This window comes from Elephas maximus, chromosome 16 (assembly GCF_024166365.1).
Source record: "Elephas maximus indicus isolate mEleMax1 chromosome 16, mEleMax1 primary haplotype, whole genome shotgun sequence".
NCBI classification, from domain to species: domain Eukaryota; kingdom Metazoa; phylum Chordata; class Mammalia; order Proboscidea; family Elephantidae; genus Elephas; species Elephas maximus.
In genome coordinates, this window is record NC_064834.1 from 55,461,255 (window position 1) to 55,488,898 (window position 27,644).

Here is a 27,644-nt window from a genome sequence, read left to right on the forward strand (position 1 = left end):
GTGATTTTAGTTCCATTTCACTCTAGTTCTCATTTGTTAAAATTCTCTATAATGAATAGTGAGTTGCTGTTCTCCTTACTGTAGTTTTAAATTAAGTCTGGAATTCTAGGCTGTATTCTTTTTCACAGTTTGCATAGGGAATTGACTAGCTAAGTTAACACTGTAATTTTTGTTTTTGGTGTTTGGTATACACAACTGGAGTAGACAGAATACAGCTTGATTTCAATCCCTCATTTCCCCTCTCCTGAAATTAGATACATATATATTTTTATTATTGGCAGCTGTTGGACTCTTACAGTTTTCTAAAAGAGTAAGCAAAATACTGATTTTTTTTAAGAGAGGGAGAAGTTATGAATTACGATCACTTTTCTGATCATTACCATTTTTAGCCATTCTTTTGCATTAAAATGATCAAATTCTGTGCAAATAGCCCATATGTCATAACCCTTTCTTATAGGCTTTTAGAACCCAAAGTTGTATTTTTAAATTTATAGTTACCTAATTAATATAAAATTCTTTATACTTGTACATTTAAAGGGCACTCATTTTACAGTTCTATGTGTCCATTTTTAAAAATGACTTTTGGCTTTGATAGTTTCAGTTCTTTTGTTGTTGTCTTTTATTTATTCCTCCTAGTGACCAAGTCCATCTGTTACTGGTTTTTTTTTTTTTTTTTTTTAAGGTGAACGGTATTTGTTCAGTCTTTTTGAAATGTGAGATCTCTTTTCTTTTAATTACTTCTAAGAGTAATTTCTAAGTACAGATTCCATTGTGAACGTATACTTGAGTTCTGAAGTTAAGAAATTTAATGGAAACTCAATATTAAAATTTAATTTATTTTGTGTTAATAAAATATATTAGTATGAAAGAGACCTTCCAGGTTATTTTTAGATGTAATATAAAAATTCCCTATGTTGTATCCCTGACTACATAGTCATTCAGACTCTGCTTAGCTGTTCAAGTCCAGAGCTCTACAAAGCAGCTAGTTTCTTTGCTAGCCCTGACTGTTAGAAAGTTCTTCATATGTTGGGGTTCTGTCTGCCTACCTTGAATCTTACGTGTTGATCCTTATTTTACCCCTGGAGCAGTACAGTACTAGTTCTACCTGCTTCTGTGTAAGTCTTAGCTGTTCTTTTCCCCCTGTATGTTAGCTGCTTCAGAGCATGAGTCCCTGGTACTAGTCATGCATTGTGAGACATGGTTTCTGGACCCTTTAGTCCCAGTTTTCCGTTTGCTGTGCTTTATTTTTGAACTTGTTAAAATGTGATACTAAGGGACCGACTACTCTTTATGTGGTCTAACAGACAAAAAAGTACTTGGGGCAAATAAAGTAGAAGCTCCTTAAAGGCAAAAAGTACATTAATTGTAGTAACCTTGTACTTAGTACAGTGCCCAACATTTGCTAGGTGCTTAATAACGGTTTTCTTTGAACTGAACTCTTACTTTGCTTGGTCTAGACATAAAGGTACTCCTGCTCCTCACTTATGGACTACCTTGTCGTCTGACATTTCACATTTACAACAATAGCAAAAAATCTAATTCTAATGTGTATTAATGAGGTGTCAGGCATAGTGGCAATGGCTACCCTGTGCCCTCTGCTCCCTCCTGCTGGATGGGGAGGCTGCGGGGGGCTGTTCTCCTCCTTGACTATGGGCCTCTGGGTGGACCCGCAGGCAGCACTGAGCTAGCGGGTCCCTGTTCTGGGTTCCCAGCACCTATGTGGCCTGAGGCCCTGCAGCTCAAAATTGCTGTGGGGTGGGAAGGGAGGAAAGAAAGGCATCAGAGAGGGTGTTTGGAAGAATGCGTTTGAGTGTAATGACATCCCACAGTGAGCCAAACTGGGCCCGAAGCTTCCGCCTTGGTGGGCCAGGTGCACTACCAGGCTCTCAGTTCCCTTGCAGGAAGCCCCTGCAGGAAGCCTCAGCCTTGGTGACTTGCCAGGCTCAGAGGACAGAGCAGGCTCCGTGATGGTGAATGCAGAGCTTGCAGGGATTGGAGTGGAGCCCTGGAGGGGGCTCCGCTAGGGAAGCGCTGACCCAGCACAGGAGGAACGTGAAGTGGTTAAGCCGTGGCCCTCCAGTCACACAGCCTGGCTTTATCCAGCTTCAACTCCCCCAGGCCTCCTTCTCTGCAGAGGAATAATCCAGAAGTAGACTCATCAGAGTGATGAGCACATCAGTAAATCTTAGCTGTTATTATTTCTGTGATCATATTTTCTAAATAAAATCAAATGGATGGTCTGGAAAAAAAAAATCCTCCATTTTCACATAATGCCTATCTTCACATAACAACCTGGGTTTTGGAACTAACCCTGTCGATAAGTGAGGAGTGGGTGTATTATAGTAATATGATCAAAAGTGGACTGATGACAAATTGCATTCACTTATGTGGGGACAATGACATATATTGTCTTTTTTGTTTTAACATAAATAATGTATTTATTCATCCCACTCTATACTTTTGCACTTGATTTTTTTGAGTCTAAATGTAAAATTTACATTTACAGTAGTTAATTTGGACCCACTGTTTCTGTCTACACAGATATATTTTTAAAGCCCTTTATGCAGTGGTAGAAACCCTGGTGGCTTAGTGGTTAAGTGCTACGGCTGCCAGCCAAAGGATTGGCAGTTCGAATCTACCAGGCACTCCTTGGAAACTCTATGGGGCAGTTCTACTCTGTCCTGTAGGGCCGCTATGAGTCGGAATCGACTCGACGGCACTGGGTTTGGTTTGGTTTTATGCAGTGGTAAAAATATTGAACAAAGGAGAGTCCTTTGATATTTATGCAGGTTATAGTGAGTTTATTAAATAAGTTTACATATAGAAATTTTCAAGAAACTTAGAAAAATAATTTTTATTACAAATAATAATTACTGCAGGAAAATATAATATAGAGAAGCTGAACGATTTATTATAATGGCTTAAAAGATAGGCATGGAGATTTTGTATCCCTTTAAATGAAACCCAAAAGCCTTTATTCTAGGTAGTCGAATTTAAATATTCATTGAGTTTCTTTGGCTCTGATAAAGTTAGTTAGGTGACTAGTCAAGCTGGTTATTTTAAAGAGGGAATTTATTAGTCTTTTGTAGTGTTACCTGTTTGTATTTATGCTGAGATATCACTGATGATACAGGTGACACAGCATTACTTTAACAGGATGGCAGGAACTGTAAGGAACTGATTCTGACCTCCAGAAACACTGGTAGAGTGTTTTGATTTGGTACAAATCAAAATCAGTAGCCATAGAGTTGATTCTGACTCATGGAGACCCCATGTGTGCAGAGTAGAACTGTATCCCATAGAGTTTTCAAGGCTGTGACCTTTTGGAAGCTGATCGCCAGGTCTTTCTTCTAAGATGCCTCTGAGTGGGCTCGAACCACAAACCTTTTGGTTAGTAGACCAGCAGTTAACTGTTTATGCCACCCAGGGACTCCAGAAACACTGTAATAAGGCAAACACCCTGAGGAACATAGCTAGGCTCACTCCCTTGTGTTCCAAAGACTTCGTCAGTAGTGATCCAGATCGTGGCAGGCTGTCCAAGGTTTAAGGATAGTATCTAAAATGAACCTTGGGTTTTCTCTTCCGGATGTGCCTTAAGAGGGCCTATGGGGGGGAGTGGTGCTTCAGTCATAAATATCCAAATCCAGATTGAGTTGACTATCCCTTGAGCTAATCACAGACTGGTATAACTGCTGGCAAGGGGAGTGGGGATTCAAATATTTACTGGCAAAATTTACATCTTTAATTTGAATATTGTTCTATAAATATAGGATCTAGCACTTTTACATTTCCTTTTCTTATACAGTAATTGGAGGGTTTTTTTAAAGCATAAAATTGGCACTTGGGCAAATAATATGTACTCAGATACTTGGATGAACAAGTGAATCCCAAACAAAACGTGTTAGTAGAAACGCAGGAATTTGTTCAAGGATTTATAATATGTAACTTTCTTGTCTTATTCCTAGTTCACATGTCTCTCGCAATGCATTATTTCTCATTAAGTCCTCAAACCATTGTTTTCCTTTTTAGACACAATTGTAGATACAGAAACTATCTTCCTCTGTTAGTGTAACCATGCTATTTCCTCCTTATTCTTCATAGAGAAATACCTGCTTTACTTACTAGCTATTTATTGCCTTTCTTCTTAAAAGGCATTTGCTGTTGGCTTTTATTCTAGCCAAATCATAGTGAAATAGCCAATTTTAGAAGCTGTAAACATATTATTTTCCCAAAGATGCCAGTGTAATTGGGCATTTTATTTATGAGTGGAATATAGGTTTCTTTTGTGTATATCATTCTTAACAGTAAGTTTAGAATATTATGTACTATAAGTCTTTACATTTCTGGGCTTGAACTGGGTGACTAATACATTTATGTTACGTATCTACTATATAATTTTGATGATTTCTAAATCCAGTGAACTTTGCAAACTTGGTGTGGAAGTCTTATTAACCACTAATATATGCATTCATACAGATAAGTGGTTGTTTAAGCATACTACTAACTTATGGTTAACTGTATCTAATAGGAACAAGAGTTTGTTCAGAAGCAACAGCAAGAATTAGATGGCTCTTTGAAAAAGATCATCCAACAACAGAAGGCAGAGTTAGCCAATATTGAAAGAGAGTGCCTGAATAACAAACAGCAGCTAATGAGAGGTATATAGAATTACGCAGCACGTGCACATATGTAAGATGATGTCTCGAAACTGTTGCTAAGATATTACTTGGAAATGATACAAAGAATGCTTTCCTTTGCTAGGGCGGTAGAGAAAGAGGATAAAGTAAGTTGTGGCAAATAAGAGAAAAAACTTAAATAGAATTTTTTTATGCAAGATGTAGAATTATTTTTATGACAGTAGAAGTGAACATAAACATGTAACCTTTAAAACACCTTCTTGTCCAGTTAAGGCTAGAAATATACTGGAGTAATTCTGTGGGCTCATTATGCCTTGTAATGGTTGGCATACTTAATGGTTCCATGATGGAATGGAATTCTAAGCACTCATGTCCCCTGACAATTTAGCTGGGATAATTTTCTTTCTCATTAAGATGATTAAGTGGAATCTTGGTGTGGGGGATGGGGCGTTCACTGTTTATAGGAAATTAGAGCAGAGTGGAAAGTGATAGTAGATACTAATACCTTTACATTGGTAGCATTTCATTTATAGCTTAGGATGTCAGTGTGTGTATAAATTAGTATATATAGAATACTTTTATGTAAATATCAAAGTCCAAAAGTACATTAGTGAAAAGAGCAAAGTGACATTCTGAAGACTGCTTTCTTCTTCTAGCTCGAGAAGCTGCAATTTGGGAGCTTGAAGAAAGACACTTACAAGAAAAACACCAGATGCTCAAACAGCAACTTAAAGATCAGTATTTCATGCAAAGACATCAGCTACTTAAGCGCCACGAGAAGGTTAATGAAACGAAACTTGTTCACTCTTTTGTTCTTTTTAAAGGTTGCAAAATTATTCAGTTTTGCCGTTTATATTTCTTAGAAAATGAACTTCAAAGTCCTTTTCTGGCTTTCTTTTATCCTAATATTTCTGTGATGAAGTTTGGAATAATAAACTATATCTTGATCATGACTGCAAACTTCTTTTCTATAAATTATAAGGAAGATAACTAATTACAGTGTTTAAAGTTCTCTTATACATTGTGATCTTCATCTTGTCTCTCAAAGATAGCTATTTTGGCTCCATTTATGGTTAACTAAAAAGTGTGGACTCTCTGTGCTTAGTAAAAGAGAGTTCTAATACAAGACTCTTATCAGTAGTAACTTTTATTTTCCTTGTAAATTCTGTTTTGCTTGATGTTTTGATGGTCACTACGCAACAGAAGAGAGGGTCATTTTGGGAAACAACAACAAAAAATGACGTGTTTGAGCACATGTGTGACCTGAGTATTAAATTACATCAGCGTCACTGGATTCTGTTTAAAACTCTCTTAGGAAACAGAACAAATGCAGCGTTACAATCAGCGACTCATTGAGGAATTGAGAAACAGACAGACTCAGGAAAGAGCAAGACTGCCCAAGATTCAGCGCAGTGAAGCCAAGACTCGAATGGCCATGTTTAAGAAAAGCTTGAGAATTAACTCAACAGCCACACCAGATCAGGACCGTGAAAAAATTAAACAGGTAAATAAGTAGATTGCTCTCTTCTCTTTCAGGTTTTAAAATTTTAAATGACTTTTAGAAATGCTGCGTAATCATGTTGTAAATATTTAGAGCCACCTAGCGCTTGTGGACATTCGGTTCAACTCTGCATACCGGGGCTAGGTATACAGCACATACCAACATAGTCTTGCTATGATGGTGACCACAAGGGCCAAAGCCCTCCTTCCTGTGCCCTACACCATGTTCTTGGCTAGACTGGTCCTAAGACCAACCCTGGGAATGAGATGACTTGGACAGATTTTTAAGTAAATAGATGGCCTTATTATGACAGTTCTGCAGTCATAGGTCCCATATACAAACAACCTGTTGTCACCAAGCAGATAGGAGGATCTAGGTTTTAATCAGAAGTCCTCCCTAAAGCCAAGAAAGATACAGACTCCAGCTTTAAGTGACAGCGTGTCATTCCTTGCAGCTTCAGTTTCTTGTACTTCTTTAAGTTTTGTTAAATTCCTTAATTATACATTTGGAAAATGCACAGCTTACAATGCTCATTAAACCATAATTTGTCTTTTGTTTTTCTTGTTTTTAGTTTGCTACTCAAGAAGAAAAAAGGCAGAAAAATGAGAGAATGGCTCAGCATCAAAAACACGAAAACCAAATGCGGGATCTTCAGTTGCAGTGTGACGCCAATGTCCGAGAGCTGCACCAGCTGCAGGTTAGATAGGGCAGCAAGCAAGCAGAGCTCATGGACGGGCCGCTCGGCGACTGGTTTCGGAAAACAGTGGCTAGCCATAGTAAACTGCACATCACTCATAAAAATGCTGGGATATAAGACTGAGTTTCCTGTGTAGACCCAAGTGATCAGTTTAGTATCAGGGGCACCCGTTTAGGTTTTATATAACCGTGATTAATATAAACGTGCAGCCAAATTAAATCTAAGAAGTTGAGTCTTTCAAAAGCAGTATTGTGTATTGTTTTTAGCATATTTAGCAAAAACGATATACAATGTTTTCAAAATAGGCAGTTTTGTTTTCAGATTCTGCATTAAAAATTTCTTTGCATTTAAAGAGAAATAGTTCATTTTCTTTTAGGTTTTTGAACAATGTGATGAACTAGACTGGGAATTTTTAAAGGTTACTTTAAGAGAGAACTCTTTGGCCTCTAGCCTCCTTAGTATCTAGCCTAAAACGTTTCAGATTTCAAGAGTAGTGAAGTTGTGTACTGTGAAGGCATTGTGGTATTTTACATATTTGCTTAATTTACTAATTCTACTTTCTGGTACCATTGGATAAAATGCATGCAAGCTGCCTTCTAAAGTGTCAGTTTTATGAGCAGACCTTCTTGGAAAGGATAAACAAAGGTTCAAACTAATTCTTTGTTAAGTTTTTTTATATGGTGAGTAATAGATGCAGCTTCTAAACTTGCGAAAATGAAGTTATGACTAATTTCATAATTCTTGGCCCTTGGTTTTCAGGGGGGAACTTGAATCTCAGTAATAGCTTGATGAGTAATTATTTTGGAAGATTATGAAAAGTTGCTTAGTTGATCTGAATTTTTTTTAATCCAAACTTTATTTTCAGAATGAAAAATGTCATCTATTAGTTGAGCACGAGACTCAGAAACTAAAGGAGTTAGATGAGGAGCACAGCCAAGAATTAAAGGAGTGGAGAGAGAAATTGAGACCTCGGAAAAAGGTAATTTTAAAAGCTTTGATTAAAATTCTATGCTTGCATTCATCCACCCATACACCCAGCCATTGGTTCTTGACGGCATGTGTGTCAGGTATAGGAGAACAGGGATGAAAAGACAAAGTCCCCGAAGGGTTTGGAATCTAATGATGAGCAATTACAAATCTGTAGGATCTGCCCTGAAGAGGTAAGCATAAGATACGGGGGAAAAGAGCAGAATGTACAAGCAAAGGAGGAGGAGTGCTTAAATCTGCCCAGGGAAGTCAGGAAAAGCTTTAGCAAGGAAGTGCCTTGTAAGCCAAGTGAGGCTTGAAGGATGAGTAAGAGCTTTCTAGGCAGATGGACAGGTTGGGGTGGTGGAGGCATTTTAAGTAGAGGGAAGAGCATGAATGCAAGTGATGTGTACAGAGAATTGTAGATAGTTCCTTAGAGGTGTGTGTGCCTGTATGTAGGCATTAGGAAGGGAGAGAAAGAGTAAAGGAAATAATGACAGATGGACTGGAGCCAGATTACAAGGATCCTGTATACTAATTAAATTTACAGTCCAGTAAAATCGGCAGTTCGAATCTGCCAGGCGCTCTTTGGAAACTCTGTGGGGCAGTTCTACTCTGTCCTGTAGGGTCGCTATGATTCAGAATCGACTCGAGGGCACTGGTCTGGGTTAAAATCAGGACAACTCCCTTCCTTCCCTCCTTCATCCTTTCCTCCCTGCATTTTCCCTGTTTGTACTTGACTACCTGCTAGCCTGGTCCTATTGGGCAACCATTTCAACTGTTTTTGCTATCACCATATGATCCCTATCTCCTTGCTAACCCTTAAGCCCTTGTTTTCTCTTGGGTTCCTCCCTGCTGTATGTTTCAACTATTCTTTCTTTTCATTCATCTAATCGACCAATCAAGAAAATACGTATGTAGCCCCTGGGACCAAGTGCTAAGAGTTTCTAAAGGAAATGAAATGACTAAATCAGATGATAGTATGGCTTTTTGATTTAAATTTCATTTATTTAAAACTTTTTTGGATAGGTGATACATTCACATGGTTCAGAATTCAAAAGGTACAAAAGGGTAAATAGTGAAAAGTCCCTCCCTCCAGTTTCTCATTTAACTCCTTGCAGCCTAACTTTCACCTCAAACTCCCCAATTGAACTTGTTGACGATGGTTCCAAGTGAGTTGGTGATAACCAAATCCTATCGTCTTCCTGTATAGGCCCTAGTGACGATCAGTTTAGTATCAGAGGCACTGTTAAAAATCTTGTTTCTTAAAATTCTCCTCTTGCCTGGCTTTTGTGATATAACTTTTCTTTTTCTGTGCTCTTTATCACCTTCTCTTTGTCTTCTAGTCACCTGAAATGTGGACATTTCCCAATTTTATGTCCGTAGCTCTATTCTTTCTCTGAATTCTCTATCTTGGTGATCTTGTAGCTAGTCATGGTTTCAACTGTTGCATATTTAAGGACAGTTCCAAAGCCTGTATACTAAGGGTTGTATAGAGCACAAGCTCTAGAGTCAGATCTGGGTTTACATCTCCTTGTTGCCACTTACTGATTAATTTCGTTACTTAACATTTCTAAGCCCAGTTTTCCTCATTTGTAAAACAAGGATGATACTACCTACCTAACTGGGGCTAAGAGAGTTAAAACAAGTTATGTTTATTCCACTACCCGAGCCATAGTCAGGGTTCATTGAATTATTGCTATTGCTTTATTATTGATTGTTTTTATTATTATCAGTCCAAGCTCTGAGCTCGTATTTTCCATCTGCATGTTCCACTCCTTATTGTTTCATTCAGGCTTCTGTTCAAGTATCTCTCAAAAGTTCCTTTTTTTGACCACTATCTATAAAATAGTCCCTACTCCCACCTAAACATTCCCTTTCTCCTCACACTTGTTTATTTTTCTTCATAATAGTCATCTCCATCAGATGTATTTGTTTATTGTTTGTCTTCTTTCAGAGAATGTAAACTCCCTGGAAGTAGGCTGTTACCTGTGTTCACTGATGTGTAGCCAACTTTTGGAACAGCTCCTGGCATACTGATCATTACATACTTGTTGAATGTTGACTGAAGAATGAAAACTCAATTCTTGAGTATTTTCTTAGTTATCTAATGTTGGTATAACAGAAATACCCCAAGTGGATGGCTTTAACAGAAATTTATTCCCTCCCGGTTAGTAGGTTAGAAGTCCAAATTCAGGGTGCCAGCTCTAGGGGAAGACAGAGAGGGCTTTCCCTCTCTTTCAGCTCTAGAGGAGGGTCATTGTTTCCTTTCAACGTCTGTGGGCCCTCATCTCCATGTGTCTTGGTATCAATTTTCCCCTGGGTCTAGGAGGCTCTCAGCACAGGGACCATGGGTCCAAAGGATGTGCTTCATTCCCAGCTCTTCATTCTTGGTGGTAGTGAGGCCCCTCTACTCTCTGCTCAGGAGCCCTGGTGGTGCATTGATTAAGGGCTACAGCTGCTAACCGAAAGGTCAGGAGTTTGAATCCACCAGCCACTCCTTGGAAACCCTATGGGGCAGTTCTTCTCTGTCCTATAGGGTTGTTATGAGTCGGAATCAACTTGATGGCAACGGGTTTAGTTTACTGTCTGTTTACTTCTCTCTCCTTTTATCTCTTATAAGATAAAAGTTATGACTCAGGTAAAGGTGTGACTTATGTAAGGGTGTGACTTGAGTGAGGCCGTGATTCAAGATGCACCCCAGGCTGATCCTGCCTCACTAACATATAGAGGTTAGGATTTACAACATACTATAAAATGGAGGATAACTACATTAGATCACAAAATGAAGGACAGCCACACAATACTGGGACTCATAGCCTAGCCAGGTCGACAGTATTTTTGGGGGACACAAATTCAATCCATGGCAGAGAGAAGACCAAACTCAACATCCTTATTCCTTCATCTCCATCTTACTTTCCCCCTCCCTCCATTTCCATCCACCATCAGATGATCTTCCCATCATTTCTGTTCTCTTAATTGACATCTAGGCTAGAAACTATTATTTTTTATTTCTGTCACACTCCACATTCAATCAGATGCCAATGCATCTTGACTCTTTCATAATATTTCTCATTCTCTTTCCTGTTGTTATCTTCAACTAGTTGTGTAAATTGTTCACTAATGTTCTATGTAAATGTAAATTGTCCACTAATGGGCTATAGTATACTCTCTTTCATCCTACTTTCGTGCATCTCCCAAGTACTTATACTCAAGAACATCTTGATAGTGTCATAGTGGTGTTGCTAAATCTTCATTTCCATCAGAATAAAATATAAAGGCCTCAGCTTGTCTTTGAAGCCTTCATAGTACCACACTTTGGCCACGGTGAGCCTTTCCAGCTTCGTCTTTCATTAGCCACTTTCCCACTTTCTCTGTTCTCTGTCCATGTTCCAGCATTAAACATAGTCACCATTCCTCACACCAACCCCATGCTCTCCTGACCTGTGCCATTGTTCCAGCTGTTCCCTCTCTCTGGCATGCCATCCACATCCTGCCTATCAAATTCTTTCTTTCAAAGCTGAGCTTGTTGTACTTCTTCTGAGAAATCTTCCTGTATCCTTCCATCTTCTTCCATACTTCGTACCTCTATAGCAATAAAAAAAATACTTGTCCCTAAATCACTTGTCCATGAAGTTATTGAAAACTCAAATATTTATCAAGCCCTTGTATTTGCCCTGTATTGGGGGATGTAAACATGAATCTGGTTTAGGTCTTACCTTCAAGCAACTTACAGTCTAGTGTGGGAAATAGAGACGTGTATATCAGTAACCAAAACAAAAAGTGGTATGTGCCGTGTTAATAGGTGCCACCTATTGAGCGCCTCCTGTGTGGTAAGCACATCATTTTCACGTTTAACCTGCATATAGTAACCCAGTGAGGTCAAAGGTTATGTGGTCAATGATTTTGTGATATAGAAAAGTTAAGTAATTGGCTTATACCATCCATTTGTAAAAGAGCCTTGGTTGCCCAGTGGTTAAGCACTCAGCAGCTGCTAATCAAATGGTTGGTGGTCCAAACCCATCAGCTGGTCTGAGAGTCAAAGAGGTAACAGTCTGCTTCTGTAAAGAGTACAGCCTTGGAAATCCTATGGAGTAGTTTTTACTCTTTCCTTTGGTCACTATGAGTTAATTTGATGATAATGGGTTTTTTGGTTTATTCATTCTTATGGCTGAGGTGAGACTTGAAGCTAGGGCTGTGCAAAGCCTATGATCTTAACTATTGATCAGTCCTATCTTCCTTAGGGTGATACAAAGTTTTGAGCAAGTAGTTTAGTCTTGGCTGTCAGGATAAATTCAATTTGTAATACCAGCACATAATAACTTCTTTTTCCCTTCCTTTTTAAGACACTGGAAGAAGAGTTTGCCAGGAAACTACAGGAACAGGAAGTGTTCTTTAAAATGACCGGGGAGTCTGAATGCCTTAACCCTTCAACACAGAGCCGGATTTCCAAATTCTATCCTATTCCTAGCTTGCATTCCACCGGATCGTAACAATGGGAAGCATTCTCTGATTGGGTTTGGCTTTTTTAAATATGTCATTCTATTCTCTTCATCTTCTGCCACAGTCTGTGTCACATAGTTCATGGAGACAATCACCTGCCTCACCTTCTAGGTGTTTTTTCATTTGTTTGTTTTAAAGCAAAGATGAAGGGGAAAAGAACTAAGACAGATGCTGGGCCGTGTTGGCAAAGTGGCATCTTGCAGTAATTCCCTAAGGTGATTTTGTATATTAATCTAAACATTTTTGTTCTTTAGATACTGTTACTTGAGAAACTGTTAGAGAAATAATGTTTAAGATTATTAAAAAACAAAAAAACAACTGTTACATCACTTAGTATCAATAAATATCTTTTTACCCGACCTAATGTCTCCATGATGCCTAAATTCTCTAGCTGAAACTCTGCGGTCAAGAGTTGGAATAATTTTCTTTTGGTGAATCAGTTCTCATGAGAAAGCTATGAGTTGCTCAAAATATGCAATTGACTCAGTAAGTAAATATATTTTATCTGTAAACATGGAAACAAACTCTTATAAAAGAGAAGATTTATTTCATTAATTTGTCTAAAATAATTACCTGTATAGGTGTGAGCTAATAATTAAGGGTGCTAGTTTTGTTAATATAATGCCTAAAACACTAAATTTCAATCAAGTTTAAAGTAGGATTTTCTTTTCTGGTTCAACAGGGACAAAATACCCTTAGCATCGAACATTACTGTTTTTTAAAATCTTGCTCTTATTACATTTGATAGAAATTTTCACCCTACAATATATGTTGTACAAAGCTTGGAAATATGAACAAGAGTAGTAAAAAAAAAGGGCAACTTGTAGATGTCCAAGTAGGAAATGTAAAACTCAGCAAATTAAAAGTGATGTTTTTTCTGGATCATTTAGGTGATTTAGCTGTCCCAGTTTATTTCCTAAAATTACATGAGTTGGTTAAATGACTTCTCCCCATCATAGCCAATTCTGTCTGTTTAGAACTTTTTCAGAGGCCTAGAGGCTCTGAGCTTGTATTTATAAATGTATGTTCTGAAATTAATCTTAAAAGAAGCATTTATTGAGAATACTTTTTAAGGAAGTATTTAAATATTTAGACAAATGTTAGAAATGTCATTTTTTGTTGTTTTGAAATGAGGTCACTTATATTTTGGTTTTATTTTGTTCCAAGTTTAAATTATTTACTTTGAGTGGGAAAAGTCGGAAACGTTTATCTTAGGGTTGCTGATATGTGTAATTATTGATGAAATGTTCACTCTTTGTCCTCTGGAGGCTTAGAATCTCAACCACGTGTCAGCTCAGACAGTATTAGCACCAACTGTACTTTGGTACGTGAGGTGACACATTTGTAGATGACACAGGCTGTCTGTCCTTTGCTACATTGTAAACCTTTCAGTTTTTAGTTATGTTACATTGGAGGCTGATCAAAAATTTAAACGTAACTTTGTGGGAACAGTGATTTGTATTAAGAAAATGTAAATGTCTATAGCACTTTCTTGCAGTTAATTTTAAAACTTTGAATGCTGAAGCTTATTTCGTCAGTGGTTTAGATGACTTGAAAATGCACGTGTGATTTTAGTTTTGTAATAGTTTTTGATAAGCATAATTTACTTGGACAGCTTGTAGCTAGCCTTAATTTCTGGCCAAGTTTGTTTTTCGTATATACATATATACATACCTACATATGTATACACACACATATATGTATATATATATATATATATATAAAATGTATGGTTGTAAATTCATGCACTTATGACACAAGTGTGTTACTGTATACAAAACTCTTAATGCTTTATTCTCTAATGCTGGGTTGAAAAAATGTTTTTTGAAAGCCTTTTAAATATATATCTTTATAAAGTAATATTCAGGATGATGATGGAAATTGTTTATATTGTTATGATAAAAATGATGGTATAATGTTGCCCAGTATATTTAATGATTTATTTGATTAGAGAGAGGGGAGGAAGATTCTTATACTGCTTTCTCCTTTGAAAATTTCAGTTATTGACTTTTTAAAAATTAAATATATTTCGGGCAGTAGATGTTTTTTCCTGGTTTTAGACATTTTTTCCGGATCATTTAGGTGATATCCTGTGTGCTAAATAGCTTGTGGTAAATAATTTGGTCTGAATATTTAAATCTCTCTATTCTTCTCAACTTGGCATTCAGATTATTGAATCAAGTAGAAAGGCTCAGAGTGGCACGGTTGACACTCTGGGGAAGTTTATTAACAACTCTTGAGTCTCCCTTAGAACTGCCCTTTGGATTCAGTGTTCACATAGGAATTCCCTTCCCGGTGTGGCGTACTCATGTGGGTGAGGGCCTGTAAAATGACTCACATGTAGAGGCGAGACCCTCACTTTAATACTTAAAGTTACGGAAATCTTTTCAAGAAGCGTTTTGTTATAGAATATGCTGTTCGTCCCCATACCTGCCGACCCCTTGCTCTGCCTGCTCTTCAGGTAGATACTAGCCATCTTTCTTGCACAAGTATAGGTGGGAGTGGGGGAGAGTCACAGGCTTCTTTGAAATCTAAGAACATAGATCAATTCATTCCTGATTTGGTTTTTGTTGCTGTGGCAGCATGTGCTATGAAATTTCTAAAAAGAAATTCTCCGTGTGTGTGTACCCTAATGACTCAGTGTCTCTCCTGCCCCGAGTGCAGTGAACACAGCGGACCTCTACACTTCGCAGGTCTAGCTCCTAGAGCTCCTCGCACCAGCGTGCCTCTCCTGTCCTGTCAGTCTAGAGTTGGGTGTGAATTGCCGAATTAGCTGCTATTCTCATATAGAGTCACAATTAAGCTGCTTCTTACCCTTTTCTATGGAGAACCTGTAGGATGGGTAAGGAGGAAATTTAGAGTGCTTACCTTTGCTGATAATATTAGAACCTTCCTGTAACAGGATAAAGCAAATTATAATTCAGTATAAACCAGAACCAGAGCTACCTCTAAGTAGTGTTTCCTCAAGCACAAAGCTCTCAGGCAAGGGGACCCACTTTAACAGAGGGTCTCTGATTCCTTGAGCATCAGCGAGTTTCAGAAGTTACTGTCTTTTGTACTCTTTTAGTTTCCTTAGAACTACACACTTTTTTCCCCATTCCACACTGTGCTTAAACGACAAAGGCTCTTCTGAGAAGCCAAATTCTGTCCAATTATTACCTAGAGATCTTGTTGATTAAAGAAAAACCTGGAACTGAGGTGGGAGAGGAGACTAAGTTCCTTCTAATAGCCTTTTGAGTAAATAAATCAGTTCTTTTCTGGAAAATGATCTTTGAAATGAAATGCGATGATATTTTAAATGCTTTTCATAAGTTGAAGGCACAACAGTAATGCCTGTATTGTTGCTCTTCTGTGGCTGACGTGTTTTTGATACAGCTTGAAAATTTCTGCTCCTAAGCTTGAGGTCGAGTGTTACACCAGTTCTGAACACTGGCTGCAGCTTTTTGTGATCCTCCTCTGATTTGCAGTGTAATAACTTCACAAGCTAAATTTTCAGAATTTTGTTTCATATTGTGCCTCTTGTCTCTTTGGGAGCAAACATGTCTTTTCAATCATGGGATTGACAAATGAAAAATAAAGTTATCTCTTAATCTGTTTCGGGAAGCGGTCTTTTATTGTGAATCTTTGAAATGAGGTTGTGCTTCGTGAGAATACTTGGCAGCTTTTTTGATCCTGTTGTTGTTAGTAGCTGTGGAGTCGATTCCGACTCATGGCCACCCCATGTGTGCAGAGTAGAACTGCTCCATAGGGCTTTTAAGGCTGTGACCTTTTGGAAACGTCACCAGGCGTGTCTTCCGAGGCACCTCTGTTTGGGTTCAAACCACCAAGTTTTTGGCTAGTAGTTGAGTGCAGTCCCTCAGATCTTTCAATCCTACCAAACTTACTAGTATTCGTAGCCTCCTGTTGTCAACACCACACATACACACACACACACACACACACACACAGATGTTTTCTAGTAAAGGGGGGTGTCTTTCAGCATGCAAACCCCTTCTTTGGGAGGTGTTTAAAACATTTCCATCAACATAAATATGTACATACCTTTTTTTCCCTAAATTATTTTGTTTTTGCAACTACGCACAGCAAAACACACCAGTTTGGCAGTTTCTACATGTAGAATTTAGTGACACTGATTACATTCTTCGAGTTATGCAGCCATTCTCACCCTCCTTTTCTGAGTTGTTCCTCCCTCATTAACATAAATTCACTGCCCAGTAAGGTTCCTGTTTATTGAGTTACTGTTGTCAATTTGATCCTATAGAGATAGTTCTTAGAAGAGCATAATGCTCAAGGCAGACATTTTTCACTAGTTAAGCTAAATGGTTGTTCAGTTTTAAGATGACTTCAGGGGATATATTTGGTTTAAGGTTTAAAGATTACCTCAGGCCAGTAGTTTCAGGGGTTCATCCACCCTCCGTGGCTCCAAAAAGTCTAGAGCCGTGACAATTTGATGTACATACTTTATTTCCTGTTTTTCCCTTGGGATGGATTGTTTTTCTCACCAAGCAGTTCACAAACCTTTTGACCTCACTTCTGCTAAAGTAACCTCGTTTTGTCATTGATACGCTCATGCAAGATTCAGTAGACACTAGGCTGCATCATCTGGCAAGTGTTCAGCTCTGCTGAAGGGAGACATGGCACGCTGTTTTCCAGGAGCCTTGCAAGCTATTGACTTCTTTTGTGGCTTTTTTTTTTTTTTTTTTACTGGAACAAAGACTCAGATCATTACTGTCCCACTGAGGACATACCAGCCCTTGTCCTTTTTCTGGGTTCTGTCCAGAGAAGGTAGCAGGTTTGGACTTCTGCGCTATTTCACTCGGGCATAAAACCAGGTGGAGACTTTCGGATATCCTAGTAAGGTAAACCCAGTAACTAGGGAAGAACTCATAAATCTGATTAATGCAGATAAGAATCGTTATTAAAGCAGATATGTGAGCCCATTACCAAAGTAAACAGATTCCAACTTTGGGTAAAACTGATGACTTTTATTTGAAAAAACAAATCATAAAAAGGCATGGCGCATTCATTATATACAAGGGTAAGTTTTCATTAGACAGTAAAGCTGAAGTTGTTCATTTGTAGTAAAGCTTAAGTTTTCTGAAATTCTGCAAAATTCATGAGCTCATTTAAAAAAATTCCAGATTGGTTCATAGCTTAATAGCCACATGGGTATTTAGTAAAGGAAGCAAATAGGCCATGTAAAGTGTCTGGTGTGTGTTTTCCAGGATAATACGTGAGAAAATAAGAAAAACAATTCAGTCTCTTAAGAGGTGTAGAAGTAGATGTACTTTAACCCCATTTTTAACTGCTCAGAAATTGAGAGTCACAGATTATAACAATTTTACAAATGGACCAAGTATTGCCTCTTCTGGATTTGAGTGTCTGATTGTGCTATGTGTTTCTCTGTGCCATTTCTCCTTAATAGGAGTTTTGATATTCCATTTTTTATTACTTGCCTTACAATTATAATTGCTTTGTCCTAGAATAAATCACTACAGTAATTGTAAATAAATTGCTCTTTTGTTGTGTATATGTTTATTTCAAGTAACACGCTTAGGGGAAACCTTCAGATGCTTTGTAAAATGCCCAGATTGAGTTAGCCCTTGCAGAAAAAGGTCTGATTAAACAAAATGCCAGAGACTGTTCCAAAATACAGCAATTTCTGCTTTCTTGTGTTTGTGATAAAAAATGTTGCAGTCAGCCCCAATTAACATATATAACCAAACCAAACCAAAAAAAAATATATATATATATGTTATATATATTTCAACTTTGGTCAGGTGGATCACATTAAACATGATATTAAAAAAGAGAAAAAATTTTTAATAGGAAATTTTACACTTGAAATGACTTTTCATCTTATAGATCAGATACAAATGTTTTTAAACATTGAAAAGTGCTTAAAAACCAACTGTCCCCAGCCTCCCATGCCATTTCCTACGTGCAGACAGAGGGTGACATCTCCAGCTGAAGCCATCCTTCCTGGCATCAGGTATTCATTCTATTTTCCCCTCTTCCTTCCAAGTCTCCCTTGCCCATGGCCCTTCTATTTGCTGCATGCAGTCTAGCTCAATATAACAAATCTATAAACTCAAGCATGGACCGATAGATACAGAGCATAGCTACAAACGTAAATTTCTAAGCAAGTGGGAATATGTAGAGAGAAGTAATAAGAAACCCTGTCACCTCCTACAGGGGAAGTGAATTTCTTAACTTTTTCAATTCCAAGAGTGACTTCTTAGCCAACTATTTTCTGTGACTGGAGAATACACAGTGAATGGGAGAGGAAGGCCCTATGAGCACGGCCTTGAAACATTAAGCAGACCCACCCCTATCAAGTATCAACTCAAGGAAAGCACCCTCCTCCCCCACTGCCAGTTTCTGGGCTCATTTTTAGACAAAGTGTAATGACTCCTGAGCCAACTTTATATAAATGGCTTTCCTAGGCTGGGGCTTGAGCCAAGTGTTAAGAAACCCAAGGAGCTGAGATCTAGATAGCAGAGAAGTCAGTCTCATTCTAAAACACTGCACCTACTCTTAAAGTCCACGCAGTGAAACTGTTTGAAATTGTCTATCTTTGACTGATTTATATATGTGTATATTGTTCCAGGCTAAAACAAGTGTCGCTAGTTGCCTATTTGGCTATGTTGTCTCGGTAGGAAGTTGACAGACTCCAGCTCTCACTCTCTGGAGGGAATTCAACAGAAGCACCATGAGCCATTGCAAGAACTGGTCCAGGGGGGGCTGTTCCACAAAGGTGGCTCATGGCTTGGTGGCAATACTTCGCCTTCTCCGCCCAGCGTGGACGTGGTCACCTGAAAGAGGAGGAGTAGGAAGTTAAAAAAATCTTTGTTTTAAAAAATTTACTCAGGCAATTATGGCAACTATGTCAACTGCAAAGATGACTTGAAAGGGTATATCTTTTAATCAGTGAATTTAAGTCATTAACTCTCTTTTGTTATCAGATTGGTCCCCTTTCCTCCCTGCACAGGCACTCTCTTTCCTTCTCCCCAGCTGTTAATTTGATTGTTCTGCAAATTATGTTCATGGCAGCATCTGCCTTTAGTAATTGGCATTTGCCTTCCTTTTTCAGGCTTGCCCTGGAAGAAATCACCTGCTTCTGTGGAGCACCAGCTTCTCAGCACTCTGGAAACTGGCAGCCAAAGCGAAAAACCAAACCAAACCCACTGCAACTCATAGTGACCCTATAGGGTTTCTAAGGCTGTAAGTTTTTAAGGAAGCAGACTGCTGCTTCTTTCTCCCATGGAGCAGCTGGTGGGTTCTAACCACTGATCTTTGGCTTAGCAGACGAGAGCTCAGCCACTATGCCACCAGGGCTCCTGTGGCAGCCAAGGCTTACCTTTGTCTCCTTTTTCTCCCTTGTGCCCATGAGGGCCGGGTGGGCCAGGCCGTCCTGGTGGTCCCGCAGGGCCCATCTCACCTAGAAGGACAGACAGAGATGGTGACTAAATGTACAAATGTGAGGCCCAAAGGAGTGGCAGAGATACCCAGTTTAGCACTGGCAAGGGAGCTTGCTAGTTAAGATCCTGGTGGTTACTTCCCTGCAACCACTTACCTTTGGGTCCTGGGGTGCCCACCTCTCCCTTCTGTCCAGGGGGTCCTGGAATGGTGCCATAAACTGCAAGGGGTGGAAAAAAGCTGGCTTTAGATCCCAAAGTTTGGGAGGTAAAGTGATCAAAGTAACATGGGTAGGTGGTGGTAGAGTTTGGAGTGGTAAGAGGAAAATAAAGTTTAGAATTTATCAGATTTTCATTATCTCAAGTTAATTGGAGGCTTTTCAAGAGATCGTTTCTATGGAGTAGGCCCCACACAGGCGGCAGTTGGGTGTTAGGAAAGCAATGGCAGGTGGGGGGGTGCCCTTACTTCGGAAGAAGTCCATGAGGTCCGCAGTCACATTGCTGTAGGCAGAGAAGACCTTGCTGATTCCGGGGGGCCCCTGAGGGCCTGGCCGGCCTGGTGGGCCCTGCACAGTGTAGGCCATCCCTTGAAGCAGACCCTGACCTGTCAAGCACCAGAGTGTGGGCACAGGAAGTAGGGCCTGAGCTCTGCAGGGCTCAATCCATACCCACTACACAGCGGGAGTGCAGTGCCCACTGGCCGTCTCACTCCCCAGGCAGTTACCCTAGATCAAGCTGCAGCAAGGGCAAAGCCCTGCCCGCTTCCTTTGTACTCCCTGTGTGTTTGGCACAGGTCTGTGTTTGCAGTGGGCATTCACCAAAGGCTCTTGGGCTGTATTAACTGTGTTGATAGGCTACAGGGAGAAAGGAGTTCTTAACCAACAACCTTCCCCCAGCCCCGCCAGAAAACCATCATGGTCATAATCACTCTTCTGACCCAGAACTTAGTGCAAAGAAGCTAACTTGCTCTGTTCCCTGCAGCTTAGGCCCCATTACGTGGACCCCCGTGAGCTGGCTGAGAAGAATTAGTTTGGGGCCACCTGTTTTCAGCCCCTGCCTATCTGGTTCCAGCACTGATGTCTTCACAGCCTGGGAGCTCAGAAACGAGATGGTGAGTCTCTGGAACCCAGATATTTAGGGGCTCACATGCTTCGCTGAGGCCTGAGTCCCCCCACTTACGCTGCAGGCTCTCCGACACCCGAACAGCCAGCTCATTATAATCCAGGCCTCCGGCAAAGCCAGCCCCGAATGATCCACCATCAGCACCATACATGCCACCTTCTGCTGCTGCCCCATAGCCTCCGCCCAGGCCGAAGTCAGTGCCATAGGGGCCTCCGTCTCCTTCGCCCAGGGAGCCCCTGCTGGCTCCTCCTATGGCAGCTGAAGAGCTGTGGGAGGTACCCGGTCGGAATGATGAACTTCCTGAGGAGGAGCTGCTACCCCCACTGTAGGAGCTTTCCCCTGACAGGAGGCGGCTGTCTCCAGGTGGTCCCTGAGGTCCTGGAGGGCCTGGGGGGCCGACAATGAAGCTCCGCACGTCAGGACCTGAGGGTAGGAAGCTGCATTAATGGGACTCAGATGTTGGTGGAGAGAAAGAAGTGGGACTTACGGGGTCTCTCCCAGGGTCTCTAAGCCCCTTAGCAATGAATGTGAACTTCTGGGTCCATGTACCCTAGCAGGAGACCTGGGTCCATGTACCCTGGCAGAAGAAGGCTGGCGTGGAGAGACGCTGGGCCGAGCCCTCCTAGTGGCTCACATGTATTTGGGGTCTCAAGTTCTTTCACACACCTTGCTGACCCCCTTACAGGGAAAAGCAACGTCTGGGGTGGGGGCATGGAGGGGACACCAATGCCAGGGGCACCCACTTGTGAGGTAGCTAATCAGTTCACTCCGGAAGCTGTCAGTGTTTTCAGTTGCATAGGTCGCCAGAGCTTCTGAGACACCCGGGGGCCCTCGAGGACCTGGGGGACCAGGAGGGCCTGGAGGGCCTGGGATGGATGTGAAGCCGGCCGCTGAAAAGGAGAGAAGAGAGAGAGGCCTCACTCTGGTGAGAAAGCCGAATGCCCAGTTTGGGCCCCCCTCGGAACGGAGGGGACAAGGCTGGGCCTCCTAGGTGAGCGGAGAAGGGGGCCACAGGAGCCTGGGAGGCCCTGGCCAAGCCCATTTCCCTAACACCACTGGGGAGAGACTACTCCTGGCTGGCCATCCCACTCCCAGTTCTGAGCCTCATTCAGCCCAGATCATATCCCCTCCACCCAAAGCCTCCAGCCACTGGGAGCCAGAGCTCCCCCTCCCCCATGGCCCCTGGTCACACGCTGGCTCATGAGCTTTCTCCGTGCTGCACTTGGGAGCATGGTCTCCCCGCTTCTCCCCCTGCCAAGGCTGGAAGCACCTCAAAAGCAAGAGCCATGTGTGTCTCCCGAAGGCCCCGAGTGCCCGCCCTGTAGGCACTCCAGGGAACTTGGTGAAGGAGATTCCACCCTTGCTGAAACCTATGAGAGCCCCGGGGCTAGCCTGTGGTTCTCTGCCCTCTGCCCTGCTCCCCCACGCCTTACTCTGCAAGTAAGATGAGAGGTCCTCCATGCTGATGCTGGACCACACGTTGCCTGGGATCCCTGGTGGCCCTGGGGGGCCTGGGGGTCCAACAATGCCTCCAAATTCAGATCCTGAGACACCAAGAAAAACAAGGAGTCATGGCTTAGGCCCAGGAGTGCCACCTTCCATCCTGAACCATGTGGACAGATGTCCCCTGCTCAGCCTTACCTCGCAGCAAGGAGAACAGCTCCTCATAGGATGTTCCCGGCAAGCCAGGGGGGCCCGGGGGGCCAGGAAGCCCAATGCTGATCCCAGAACCTGGAGAATAAAATCCCAAGTGGTGATGATTCTGGTCAGGCAGGATGGAAAGGCGGGTGGGGACACAGAGAGGAGGGCAGACACCAAAGCAGTTCGGACAGCAGTGGGAGCTGAGAAAGGGAAGAGAGGGTTGACAGGAAGAGACAGGAAGAGAAGGGTGAGAGACGGAGAGTTCTGTGGAAGGACGCCAAGGCCAGGGCTTTCCAGTTTTAAGAAGAGAACAGGTGGAGAACTGCCCACATCCTTCTGTGCCTAGGAGTGTGTGAGTGTAAGTTGTGTGCCAACACTGCATATATGGGACGCTGCTCAGGACACTCATTTTGGCATCCCTCTTCATGTTCTTTGACCTGCTCTGGGGTTACAGGTTTGAATTGCTCTGAATACTAACCATCCCTGCAGGGCTGGTGTAGCCTGGTAGAAGGGAGTCACTGGGGCCATTTCAGGGGAGTTCAGGACCTAAGTCCCCAGCCCAGGCCACCCTTGCCTGTGACACTCACTTGACATGTAGCTGAGAATGCGGCTACTCAGCTCTGCGTAGTCCAGAGACAGGAGGGACACATCTCCACTGGCCCCTGGTGGCCCTGGTGGCCCCCGAGGGCCCATCAGGTACTGCTGTAGATACTGACGTACATCATCCCCTGGAGAAGAGAGGCCCGTTAGCATGGACCCTCTCAGGCCATAGCGTGGCCGGCCGTGCCGCTGGCTCTGGAGTGACATTCTTGAGTTCTGGTCAGCAAGCAATCAGCAGGCTTCCAGGTACCTGCAGGGGTACCTGTTGGGTTGCCTGGCACTGGTGGTGGTGGGAGGAGCTGCTGCCCCCGTCCAGTCAGTTTGCAAGAGGGTGGCTTCCAGGCCCGAGAGACCGCCTCCCACTGGCAGCCCTCACCAGGCTCAGACCCGGACAAGGTGTTCCTGACAAGCGATGCCAGGAGAGGGCAAAGAGGTCCCACCCTCTGGCCGACCCGGCAGACTCACGCTGTAGCACAGCCAGGATGTCTTCAGAGGAGATGGAGGCGGAGGCTGTACCAATGCTGTACCCTGAGGCTGTTGGGAAGAAAACATCAGGTTATCTGCTTGTCTGGTCTGCAGAAACACCTCGGTGTTCCGGAGTCTGAAAGGCCTGGCCAAGTGGTGGTTTCCATTTGGGAGAATGAATGAATGGGGGCATAAGGAGGTGGCTATGAGAGCAGGAAACAGTCAAAAGTTTGTTTTGCTTTTTGTTAGGAAATGCACTTCTCTTCACAAATATGTTAGCCCAACTCCTCCCAGATACTGCCAGCCTGATGGATCTGCTTTCTAGAACAGAGAAGGAGGGCCTCTAAGTAGGATTATGCTAAGCAGATATGAGAAGGCTTACTGGCCAGTGCCTCAGTGTGGCCCTGATTCCTGATCTGAACAACCGTTTTGTGAAGACGTGGCCCAGGGCCTGAGTGCCCTGCATCCAGAATTTACAGCCACCTTCAGGAAGAGCTGAGACTGTGGACAAAAGTGGGGCCTCAGGAGGGGTGTTCACATTTGGGTATGGGGACAGGCTTACTCTGTAAGTAGCTCACGACACTGCTCGCCAGCTCTGAGTAGTCAAAGGTCTCTCCTGTGATGGTGGTGACAGGCCCTGGGGGACCAGGTGGGCCTGGGGGACCCTGAACTCCAGATAGGTAAGACCTAATACTGTCACCTGCCACCAAAAGAAAGCAAAATCATTCCTGTCCCTGAGACGGCGTGTCCTTCCTGTGGAGTTGCCCTGAAGCACAGGATGACATACCTACCCCATCCCCGACACAGGCCCAAGGCAGGGCCAGCCAGCAGGGAGCCCAGACTCCCCTTGTTATAGGTGGAGAAACTGAGGCAGAGACCGCTGCTGGGTCTGGCAGTACCTGAGGGGCTTCGGCCCACAAGACTGCAGTCAGCCGGACGTCACCCATTTGACACACCCCTAGGGCCCACATTTGTAAGGATCATACATCATGTCCACAGGGACACAGGGGTGAGGTTAGGGCGTGAAAGGTGTGTGTCCAGCATGTGTTGCAGGCGGACAAACATGTGAGTGTGTGAACCTCTATGTGGGGTAAGGGTAAGGATATGTGTGTGGGCAGGTCTAAGAAGGCGGGTCCTTCGTGTGAACATGCACCCAGGGGAGCTCATGGACCTGGGCCTTGCTCCTGGGTTCAAGGACAGGGGCCTTGCTGTAGAGATTGCCCCCAGCTCCCCCAGCACACACTCGCTGCCTCACTCTGACCCCAGGACCATGAGTGTCGGCACTCACTCTGCATGTACTCGGAGATGTACTGGCGAATCTCGTGGCCAGAGGTGCTGATGATGGAGCCTGGTGGCCCAGGAGGCCCCGGCGGGCCTGGTGGGCCTGGTATGTACGTGGCACCGGACGATCCCCCTGCAGGAAAGAGAAAATTTCTGAGCTGATTTCTCAGCCCAGGGGTCAGACAAAAAAGTGCCCAGGCATTGCCTCCACAGTCTGAGGAGCGAGGGCCTTGTCCTTACTCCGTGGGGGAAATGAGACAGTGGCAAAAAGAGGACCCCGAAGAGGAAAGCAGTGCCTATGGTAGTCACTGTCTGAGGGGCACAGGGATGGGAGGACTCTCCAAGGCCAAACTGTCCCTGTCCTTCAGCAACTTGCTTACCACCCCACACAGCCTCCCTCTTCTCCAAACACCTAAAGCACCCAGGATCTGATCTCCTGTTCTCCACCATCTGTTACCTGGTATTGCTATCCCATACATGCATGGGTTCACCCCTCCCACCCCCACTGACCTCCTTAAAGGCATCCCCTAGATCTTAGCACGTGGAGAAAAGTACCTAATCAATACTGAATCATGGAATGAATGAAAGAATACCCTCCTTGGAATGACTAGCCTCACTTGAAGAAGGAGAGAGGAACTTTGGTCACCTTAGGTTCTTACCTTGAGAGGGACCGCCAGGAATGCCAGGAGCCCCTGGAACACCAGGATCACCTGGAATCCAAAACGAGAAGCCCTGTTTGCATCACCTCTTCCAGGAAGTCTTACCTGGTTGATCCTAACCACACTTATTTTCTTGTGGCTCAACAATTATCCCACGGCTCCTAGTCTCTTTTCTCCAGTAACATCACAAGCTGCCTTTGGGCAAAGACTGTCTCCAACTTCTCATCCCTTTCTCATTCCAGCCTCCCTTCAGCCTCCTCTTTCTCCCAAACCTTTAGCAGGGAGAGTCGTTGCTGCCTGCTTGCCTGCCCTCTATTCAGATTTGGGCTCTAGGAGCCAGCCTTGTTCCCCCTCCCACCCCCTTCTTGGCTCCTCCCTCACTGACCTTTGTCACCCTTGGGCCCCTGAGGGCCTGGGGGTCCCTGCAGGTTGAATCCAAGAGAACCGGAATCTGGAAGCCAACACAAGACAGTGCAGTCAGCCAGGGCAGGGAGGCTCTGGCTAGAGCAGCGAAGGGGTGCGAGGGCTGGGGGAGCCAGTACTTACCTGATATTGAGAACCCTGGGGGGCCTTGCTCGCCTGAGGAGCAACATGAGAGTGAGACAGTTAGTCACGCTTCCCTCCCCCTACCCGTGCCCCACCCCTGGACACCACCTCTCTTCCAGAGGATCCCCAAGACCTGTGATTACTGGGGCTGTGTCGCCCTTTGGGCAGTACCTAGAGCTGTTGCTGTGCACACACGTGCCTGTGCACACTCACACACACACATATACACCCATTGTAGAAAAGCAGATGCACATACTTGCATTACACACACACAGAAACACTCGGCCATTCAGAGACACACTCTCTTGTCTACTTGGGCTCTTTGGGACCAAACTCATTTCCAAGAAGCTCAAGGCTCTTACGAGGTCATCTTTCACCACCCCACCTCCACCCCAAGGTTTGTTTGATGCCAGCTCTACTGTACCTTGGTGTCCTCGGGGACCTGGGGGCCCTGTGGGAAGGAGGCAGAGAGCTGTGAACCTGTACCAACCAGGTGCTAGGGCTTCAAGGGATCCATGGGTGAGGGAATGGAGGCTTCAGTGATGGAGAAGACACAGAGTCTGGGGCCCTTCGTGTCTGTCTTTCCGCCAGGCCAAGGTAGGAGTGGGAATTTTCTGTAGCACTTCTGCCTATATGCCACTCTTCTCCCTTACTCCACTTAACCTACTCCTCCAAATTCCCTGCACTCCTGGATGCTAAGCTCCTAATGGGATATGGGAAAGGGATGAAGAAATGCCCCAGCACACTGAGCCTCACCCAAACTCTCCCAGTCAACAGTTGGGTATGCAGGGGCACATATAGGCTCCAGTGCTCCCTCAGTCGCTATTCTTACCATGGTCTCCCTTGGGGCCTGGGGGGCCTGGGGGGCCAGGTGGGCCTGGGGGCCCAGAGAATAAGGTTTCTGTAAAGGAAAGAAATAGTTTGAGTAAGAACCAAGTAACACTTGTGAGAGGGCAGTACTTAGCACAGCCTGGAATACTGTAGATGCTCAATAACCACTTACCAAATGGATAGATGGAGGATGGATGCATGGATAGATGGTTGGATGAATGGTCAACTAAGTGGATGGATGGATGGGTGTTTAAGTGGTTGGGTGGTTGAATAGAAAATGAATGAATGAAACAAATAGAAGGAAAGATGGAAGGATGCATGGATAGATGATTGAATGAATGGCTGAATAATTAGATGGTTGGATAGAAAAATGAACAAATGAAAAATAAATGGAAGGATAGATGGATGGACGGATTTTTCACTAGGGACAAGCTCTGGGCTAATATTTGTTTGCTCTAAAGTCATTTCTATATGTTTCTACATTGTACTGTCGGCCTTTATCTCATTTCATGTGCATGTATCCTGCCTATTTTATCAGACCCCAGGTTCTTTGAGGATAGGAACCATGTCTCCCCAGTCAGTCCAAAGCCTTCCTGATGGCAGAACTGAGTCCCTCCCTCAGGCCGGGTTACCAGGGTGGCTAGGCGGGCATCTTTCATTCTCCTCATATGCCGCAGGTAGCAGAGTGTTTATATAAACACACTCTTGGTGTGAAGGTCAGAAGGAGAAAGCCTGGTGAGTAGGGTAGGAAGCCCATAACCTGTGACCACAATATGT

The 27,644-nt window shown here is 43.2% G+C and overlaps 2 protein-coding genes across 4 annotated transcripts in view; one reads left to right on the plus strand and one right to left on the minus strand.

The window, feature by feature from the left end:
• SLK (STE20 like kinase) overlaps positions 1 to 14,074 on the plus strand; it is a 49,168-nt gene extending 35,094 nt beyond the window's left edge. Inside the window, exons 14-19 of one of the 2 annotated variants that reach the window (XM_049855049.1) lie at positions 4,529 to 4,658; positions 5,294 to 5,418; positions 5,953 to 6,141; positions 6,710 to 6,835; positions 7,701 to 7,814; positions 12,148 to 14,074. In XM_049855049.1, the coding sequence (XP_049711006.1) occupies positions 4,529 to 4,658; positions 5,294 to 5,418; positions 5,953 to 6,141; positions 6,710 to 6,835; positions 7,701 to 7,814; positions 12,148 to 12,294 (831 nt within the window). In that variant the 3' untranslated portion in view covers positions 12,295 to 14,074. The remainder of the gene's footprint in view (positions 1 to 4,528; positions 4,659 to 5,293; positions 5,419 to 5,952; positions 6,142 to 6,709; positions 6,836 to 7,700; positions 7,815 to 12,147) is intronic. The other variant, XM_049855050.1, reaches the window with a different exon arrangement.
• Positions 14,075 to 17,275: 3,201 nt separating this feature from the next.
• COL17A1 (collagen type XVII alpha 1 chain) overlaps positions 17,276 to 27,644 on the minus strand; it is a 53,286-nt gene continuing 42,917 nt past the window's right edge. For both annotated transcript variants that reach the window (XM_049855048.1, XM_049855047.1), the window contains 17 exons: positions 26,869 to 26,937; positions 26,461 to 26,487; positions 26,037 to 26,069; positions 25,876 to 25,941; positions 25,491 to 25,541; positions 24,839 to 24,964; positions 24,113 to 24,250; positions 23,551 to 23,619; positions 23,073 to 23,213; positions 22,486 to 22,575; positions 22,278 to 22,388; positions 21,588 to 21,734; positions 20,902 to 21,267; positions 20,189 to 20,326; positions 19,881 to 19,943; positions 19,665 to 19,745; positions 17,276 to 19,119 (listed from right to left, as the gene is read on the minus strand). In XM_049855048.1, the coding sequence (XP_049711005.1) occupies positions 19,067 to 19,119; positions 19,665 to 19,745; positions 19,881 to 19,943; positions 20,189 to 20,326; positions 20,902 to 21,267; positions 21,588 to 21,734; positions 22,278 to 22,388; positions 22,486 to 22,575; positions 23,073 to 23,213; positions 23,551 to 23,619; positions 24,113 to 24,250; positions 24,839 to 24,964; positions 25,491 to 25,541; positions 25,876 to 25,941; positions 26,037 to 26,069; positions 26,461 to 26,487; positions 26,869 to 26,937 (1,769 nt within the window). In that variant the 3' untranslated portion in view covers positions 17,276 to 19,066. The remainder of the gene's footprint in view (positions 19,120 to 19,664; positions 19,746 to 19,880; positions 19,944 to 20,188; positions 20,327 to 20,901; positions 21,268 to 21,587; positions 21,735 to 22,277; positions 22,389 to 22,485; positions 22,576 to 23,072; positions 23,214 to 23,550; positions 23,620 to 24,112; positions 24,251 to 24,838; positions 24,965 to 25,490; positions 25,542 to 25,875; positions 25,942 to 26,036; positions 26,070 to 26,460; positions 26,488 to 26,868; positions 26,938 to 27,644) is intronic.